The sequence below is a fragment of the Xenopus laevis genome, chromosome 2L (genome assembly GCF_017654675.1).
Source record: "Xenopus laevis strain J_2021 chromosome 2L, Xenopus_laevis_v10.1, whole genome shotgun sequence".
Taxonomy (NCBI): domain Eukaryota; kingdom Metazoa; phylum Chordata; class Amphibia; order Anura; family Pipidae; genus Xenopus; species Xenopus laevis.
In genome coordinates this window covers 184201009-184209329 of record NC_054373.1, presented here as the reverse complement: position 1 = coordinate 184209329, position 8321 = coordinate 184201009, and the positions used below count along the sequence as shown (strand labels likewise).

The following is an 8321-nucleotide window of genomic DNA, read 5'->3' as shown; positions in this document are numbered from 1 at the left end:
TTTTTTCAGAATCAGACTGGCTTTTTCGGCACACACGAATGCGCCAAAAGCCACGAACATTTTTCAGAAGTTTTGACTTTCACCGCATGCGCAGTTGTTCAGGATCGGAAACTTACTGCAACCGCGCATGTGCCATAAATTTCGAAGAAGACCGAAAAAAGAAGATGGTGCCAGTGAACTCCGGAGGCCCGAATCTGCATGGAGGGGTAAGTAAAACATTTTTAAAAAATTAGGCTGGGGGGGCGGGGGGTCCACCCGGTGTAGAGGGGTAGGGTTTTTTTCAATTTTGGTTCTCCTGTAAGTAAGTGTTCTAACCCCTGCGTTCTGACCTGCGCTCCCCTGCGTTCCGTTTTTTGGCATTCAGCCACAGGGGAGCGCAGGAATAGACGCATGTCATTATTTCAAATGGGGCTGTACTCACACAGGCGCGTGTAGGCGCCGAACGCAGGAAAAATGCAGCATGTTGCGTCTCAACCTGCGTTCGGCGCCTACACGCGCCTGTGTGAGTACAGCCCCATTTGAAATAATGACATGCGTCTATTCCTGCGCTCCCCTGCGGCTGAATGCCAAAAAACGGAACGCAGGGGGAGCGCAGGTCAGAACGCCAGTGAGTAAGAGCCCTAAGAAAGGCAGCTCTCTATGCACATACATTTTTGCAGTTTTACCCCAATATATGAGTGCATGTGTACAAGCGTGTTTACACGTGGGCTGCTTTTTAACCCCAGTCGGCCCTGCAGTGCAACAAAGTGTGTTTATCATAAGGGTTTAACTTGGCCTTGGTATAGTGGAGACTGTCTCATTTTCTGATGCAGAGAAAGTGATGCCAATACCTGGGGAGCTGGGAATCCCTGGGAACATGCAGGGAGTTATAGGACCGTTGCTTCCATAAATCTATAAACTCCGAGCGATACTTTTGGACTCCATTAAATCCTCTCTTGGCAACGGGACACAGAGCGCAGATAAATGCCTCCAATTTCACAGTTAACAAGGAGTGAAACGCAGCCCTGAAACCAAAGCACTTGCAAGTCATTAATGGAGAAGCCACATTACAGCGATTACAGCAAAGCAATGACTTCCACATGTAACGAGCATAATAATGAGCACATCTGGCCTCACACGACTCCAGCAGTTACCATGCCAGGCAGTGGCGCTTTAGTCAAACCTTCCACACGTGGCTGGCAGAGGATGCTGGGAGATGTAGTTTGGTTGCAGCTGGAATGCTGTAATTTAGAATAATAACCAAAAATAAACTGTTGCCCCATAAAACCAAATCTCCCTCCAATGGCAGATGGATGTTATTACCGCCCAGATGACTTTTCCTTGAATATCAAAGTAATTGAAGGAAAATTCACTCCTCCGGGGTCCTAAAATAAAGGGATGTGCAGCCTGCGGGGAATACAACTCCCATCACACTTAGTGATCTATAATCCACAATGCAATAACAGAAATCAATTTACGGCTTGGTGGTTTGGGTCCAATCATCCAGTGGCCATGTTGGGTGCCCGCTTCTTGCTGTGGCCCCTGGGCATCAAAAAAAGCTTTCCTTTACCCTCTTTCTGATTTCATATCCTCATATAGAGAAACTGGGGCGGTAACCTGAGTCCATTCTTTTCAGACCAATCAAAAGCAAAGGCCTCTGTTCTAATTGCCCCTTTATCATCAGAACTTATTGGTTTTCCCTTCTAAAGAAAATCAGAGACAGCTGATCCCCTTACTGCTGATCACCCAGACTTTATTTGGTTTTACTTGGCCTTTAAGGCGTTGTTTACCTTTAAATGAACTGTTAGTATGATGTAGAGAGTGATATTCTGAGACAATTTGCAATTGGTTTTAATTTTTTATTATTTGTGGCTTTTGAGTTATTTAGCTTTTTATTCAGCAGCTCTCCAGTTTTCAATTTCAGCAATTGAGTTGCTATGGTCCCGATTCCCCTAGCAACCATGCACTGATTTGCATAAGAGACTGTAATATGAATAAGAGAGGCCTGAATCGAAAGACGAGTAATAAAAAGTAGCAATAACAATAGCCTTACAGAGCATTTGTTTTTTAGATGGGGTCAGTGACCCCCATTTGAAAGCTGGAAAGAGTCAGAAGAAGAAGGCAAATAATTAAAAAATATAAAAAATAAACAATGAAGACCAATGGAAAAGTTGCTTGGTATTGGATGTGTGTTTTTCAACCTCACCTACTATGTAACCACAGTTTGGTTTCAAGAAGTTATTAAAGGGGACATTTACCTTTAAGTTAACTTTTGGTATGTTATAGAACATCCTGTAATTTTCAGCTTGTCTTTATTTTTTATAGAGAGCTATAATTGTATCCTCTTGTTTTCAATGTGTTTAAATGTTCAATGAACTAAATAAATGAGAAGTGTTAATAATATGTCCGGGGCTCTTGGCCAGAGTGTTTATAGGAACAAATAGCGCCAGGACTGGGTTTGTTGGACATTTCCCATTCAAGTCAATGGGAGGAGGTGATTTAAGCAATAGCAGCCCATGTGCTCTCAGCTTTATATTGTTATATATGTTAATAAGTATTTCAGATACATTGATAACTGAGCCTGTAAATAATTGCGTTTCCATCTAGGATCCCTGCCATAAAGCAAGGTAGCACTGCTGCTATTTATTATAAAGGAAATGGAGATGATTACACAAATAGGTCTAGGATCCCTGCCATAAAGCAAGGCAGCACTGCTGTTTATCATAAAGGAAATGGAGATGATTACATGTATATGTCTAGGATCCCTGCCATAAAGCAAGGCAGCACTGCTGTTGTTTACCATAAAGGAAATGGAGATGATTACACATATATGTCTAGGACCCCTGCCATAAAGCAAGGCAGCACTGCTGTTGTTTATCATAAAGGAAATGGAGATGATTACACATATATGTCTAGGATCCCTGCCATAAAGCAAGGCAGCACTGCTGTTTATTATAAAGGAAATGGAGATGGTTACATGTATATGTCTTGGATCCCTGCCATAAAGCAAGGCAGCACTGCTGTTGTTTACCATAAAGGAAATGGAGATGATAACACATATATGTCTAGGATCCCTGCCATAAAGCAAGGCAGCACTGCTGTTGTTTACCATAAAGGAAATGGAGATGATTACATGTATATGTCTAGGATCCCTGCCATAAAGCAAGGCAGCACTGCTGTTGTTTACCATAAAGGAAATGGAGAGGATTACACATATATGTCTAGGACCCCTGCCATAAAGCAAGGCAGCACTGCTGTTTATTATAAAGGAAATGGAGATGGTTACATGTATATGTCTTGGATCCCTGCCATAAAGCAAGGCAGCACTGCTGTTTACCATAAAGGAAATGGAGATGATTACACGTATATGTCTAGGATCCCTGCCATAAAGCAAGGCAGCACTGCTGTTTATGGAAATGGAGATGATTACATGTATATGTCTAGGATCCTTGCCATAAAGCAAGGCAGCACTGCTGTTTATGGAAATGGAGATGATTACATGTATATGTCTAGGATCCTTGCCATAAAGCAAGGCAGCACTGCTGTTTATCATAAAGGAAATGGAGATGATTACATGTATATGTCTTGGATCCCTGCCATAAAGCAAGGCAGCACTGCTGTTTATCATAAAGGAAATGGAGATGATTACATGTATATGTCTAGGATCCTTGCCATAAAGCAAGGCAGCACTGCTGTTAATCATAAAGGAAATGGAGCTAATTGCAGGAAATACACAAGTTCCCCTTTATTCTGAGAGCAGAAATAGACAAGTAATCTGAAGAGCAGCATGAGAAATATTCACTGTCCCTTATACATATTATTCTAGAATATTGAGGTGTCACTCCCAATCTCCGCACTCCTCTGGCCGCTGGAATCTTCCCTACTTGACATAAAGAGCCAATAAAATCCTATTTATAAACACAGAGTCCAATGGAAAAAAACACGCAGCACATTTTTGTTTTATGAGCAACAAACTTTTCTATTAAACCCCCAAAAAATGAGCTTCCCTGTCTGATCTTCCAAATTTCTAACTCCCCAGTGAGCTCCACTGTGCTGCTGTAATGACTGTTATACCCCCCCCCCAAAGATCTGCCCAGTCTTGGACTATTCCTACATTAAACAAGAAGTGATGGAATGGCCTAAAGTGCCAGCAGGGGGGTCTGAGTTGGTTTAGGGTAGAGTTAAAGGGGCACTTGGGCAACAGGAGCAAAGGACTCTGGGAAGTTGAAGGGCAGCAGGGAGTGTCATCATTCCGGCATTGGCCCAGACACAATTTCCTAAACTTTGTACAGATTTAAAGGGGAAATAAAATCACCATAGGATTCACTACTAGGAGATTCCTCGCTCAAACATTACTGCATTCTAAGCTTATTGATAGGTGGTGGCGCTGTTCTGTTACTCTTTATGGACAGGACTGTGGTTAGAAGTGGTACTGCAACTTAGAAAATTATAATAATAATAAGCAGTTTGGTCAATGCTGAAGATCTGCCAAGTGTTAATAATTGTGATAAAAGAACTGCTGGGATTCCCCAGGAATTATTTTCAGAAATCTGCCCCCCAAAAAGTCCTTCCCCTAAATAGTTTTCTGAATAAGCTGCATTAATTCCGTATAACCACTAGATGTCAGACTTGACAAAGAAATAATCTGGAAACTATATGCGATTTACATCTCTTATTATAACCAACGCAATTAATAGCTGGAAACGGGAAAGGGGTGGTTCATCTTTAAGTAAATTTTTAGTACGTTATAAAATGGCTTATTGTAAGCAACATTTCAATTGGTCTTCATTATTTATTTATTTTGATAGTTTTTGAATTATTTTCCTTCTGCTGAGTCTTTCCAATGGGGTCACTGACAGTTAACTTAAAGGCGAACAACCCCTTTAATGGACAAATAGAAGCAACAGGTTTAATATTCTGTCATTTAGTGCAGTGTATTGTATTAAGATCTGCTGTTCTGAGCCCTCTTGTGTCAATTGCCTAAATGAGAGCATTCTCCAGCCCAAGGTTATAAGGATAAACAAAGAGAATTATGGGGCTGATTTACTAAAACAGGCATTTTTGTCTTTTTATTCTGCCCAATATAATTATTTATAAAAAGTTATTACTGGCCTGTGCACTAAGCTGCTATACACAGCTCCCTGTTCCATTCCATTACTATTATTAGTCTCTACGCTGGGTTAATATGCACACAGTCTTGTAGAACTATATTATTATTGGTCCATACTCTGGGGCCCATCATGGGAAAGTAGAGCAGATAGAGTAGCCAAGCTCAGGCTTCGAAATCTACCAACAGGCCAGATGTCTGTTAAAATTAGGGATGCACCTAATCCAGGATTCGGCCATTTTCAGCAGGATTCAGCCGAATCCTTCTGCCCGGCCAAACCAAATCCGATTCCTAATTTGCATACGCAAAGAAAGGGAAATCTCGTGACTTTTTGGCAGAAAACAAGGAAGTAAAAATGTTTCCCCCTTCCCACCCCTAATTCTGCAAATTAGGATTTAGATTCGGTTCGGTATTCGGCCCAATCTTTAGCGAAGGATTCGGGGGTTCGGCCGAATACAAAATAGTGGATTTGGTGCATCCCCAGTTAAAATCACACAACTTTGTGGCCACTTCATTGCAAACAGTGTTGAATTGGTGTGTCTGGGGCCCTCCAAGCGAAGTCCTGATGTCACCTACAGAATCCCAAAATTGGTTTATGTTTAAATGCACCCCTTCTGTTTCAACACAGTGATGGGCGAATTTGTCCCATTTGGGAATTTACCACGAAATTTGCCAAATTTTTTGACACCCATGACAATTTTTATAGTTGCGCCTATTTTGTCCAAATGCATTAAAGTCAATGGGCGTGAAACGGACGCGTGGCAAAATGTTTTTTTCAACACGCCAGATTTTTCATCACTAATTAGTGCGTGCTGAATGTATTCACCCATCACTATTCAATTACATTTACAAAAAACATCAAAAACTGTAAATACGTCTAATGCCTATATACTAGAAATGTACCCCCCCTCATCAATAAAACAGGGACACAAGGCAATAAAGGAGAAAGAAGTTTAATATAAAAGTTCCCCTTGAACAAGATTTGGAGACAAGAGAGTAAAACTCATCATTAAACAATAAGATACAAAAAGGCAAAAAGACCCATAAAATACACAACGTTAAATTCCAAATAAAACACTGAACATCCCTGAATAAAACCATCATCATCAATTTGCATGTGCTAAATAATAGAAGAGAAATCACTTGGCACAAGGAGAGAATAAAAAGCAGTAATAGACTGGCAACATCAACCCAAAATGCGACTGGATCACACAGGGGGGTTGTTATTGACCAGTTGGGAATGGATCCAACGAGGTCTTTAAGCAACAGATTGTTGACCAATATCTTTCTGAGCCTGAGCAGCTCTGATCTCTTTTAGCCAATAAGATGTCAAGTCAGCAGCCAATAGCGGTGGTCTACGTTGGGCCATTAAAGACCAACTTCAAAAAATAATAATATTGAGAACTTAACAGAATATGTAATTGTGCATTCAAACATTGTAAAATATTTGGCATTTGACCCTCACATTCATATAATTTGTGGCTTATTAAAGTCAATGTAGGGACACTACAAAGCTGGCTGCAAAGTGCTGGGAATCGGCCAATGAAACACAGCTAACAAGCCAATTGGTCCAATCGCTAGGCAGAACTGTGTGGCTGTCCACAAACAGTGAATCGGATCATTGGTCCCTTCTATGAGGAGCACTGGCACAAGAAAAAGTCTACTGGCCAAATGGATTGTTCTTTCTCTCCCTAAAACCTCATTTTATTTACTACCTAAAACGGATAAAATGTCATAAAACTAAAATCACGGCAGAATTCTGTTGTTCAGTCTCCTAAAAACAGACGCATGACAAATGCAAGCCCTTAGGTTGATTTCTGTCCTATATCCACATCCCCATGCTGACATACATGCACGTTGTACATTATCATTTGTGCATTCCTCTACTAGATCTAGAAACTGTGGCTCCTGGAAGAAGCCAAAATGAAGGCCCCAACGATTGTTCTGAAATATGAGACCTGAGTCCAGTTTGGTCACCAGAGGACCCTACAGGAGCTACAGGATCTAAATCCTTATTCTATGTATAAAAAGCTAAATGCAGCCCCTTTAGATACGGCCCGAGGCTTATTATCATACAAAAGTCTGGCCTGGACCAGCGTCTTTGGATAGACTCTGTATAACTGGATCCAGCAGAACCAGAAACCCCAGTATAAGACCTGTTGTAGGAATGGGGAAAGTAAAGATACCATCAATATAGAAGAGTCCTCTGCTCATTTAAATGCACAAGAAGGGACATGTGACAGGTCAAATGGCATTGCAGGTCGTGTGTAGTTTTAAAGATATGTTCTACATAAGAGAAATACTCTCAATATGAAAAATCCTACTATTAAAAAGTTCTCCTTCTGGTTTGCCAGTTCAGACTGAAGCCCAACAGGTATCTGGCTTTGGGTAGATATTGGTTGGATAGGCCCCTCCTTAGGACCTCACTCAAGAGCCAATAAACTGTTGATTTGGTCTGGAGTCCAAGTCAGTAGCTTTTAATGGCTCCTGTATGGATAACTTAATATAGGATTGATATGAACCCAAATATGTCACTATGGCAACACCAAGCTTTGCAGCAATACAGTTAAGCATCAAGGGGCAAGTGACATCTCACAGTAGTGGGGTCTCCCAGAGCAGACTGAGATGGTGACCAAACAGAGCTGCTTTAGTCCAGAGAATACATGGAATATTGCATGTTAGCACCCGCATAAAGAATGAGTGGGCAAAGCTTTGGGTGCGTGAACCCCCAGCAGACGTAATATAAATGCTAGCGGTAACTTTCTATCTAAGCTATAGATATACTGGTTTTTTGGCACATGTTCACACGTTACATGGACACTGCTCTGTATATGGAATCGAATATAGTGAATAACATACAGTCAGTCATTGTTACAATCAGGAGCGGAGCATGCAATCTCGGTGGTAACAAGGCCTACGGGACAATGGGTCTCGGCTTTCCTCAAGGCACCTCAAGGGTATCGTGGAGGCTGGGTGTGCTCTTCACCTGTATACATGGCACCGGGAGGGTTATATCCCGGTAAGGCTTTGGCTAGTGAGCAGAACAAGGTTGATGGTTCCTGAGATCTCGCCAGATTTCTTGTTGCCCTTGTTCTGAAGCTCAAGGCTGTGCTGAGTCTGAAGGTTGTTGGGGTCTGCAGAAAGGACCACCTGTCCCATGAACTCATCCTTTATAACGTTATGATTCCAAACCTGAGGGACAGACAGCAGATAGTTTGTTTATGAACACACCTAC

At 41.5% G+C, this 8321-nt stretch overlaps 1 protein-coding gene across 1 annotated transcript in view; it reads right to left on the bottom strand.

The window, feature by feature from the left end:
- Positions 1 to 6023: 6023 nt before the first annotated feature.
- The window catches only part of capn5.L (calpain 5 L homeolog), a 52887-nt gene continuing 50589 nt past the window's right edge, over positions 6024 to 8321 (bottom strand). Inside the window, 1 exon segment of the mRNA NM_001087339.1 lies at positions 6024 to 8278. Coding sequence (NP_001080808.1) covers positions 8096 to 8278 — 183 coding nt within the window. The 3' untranslated portion in view covers positions 6024 to 8095.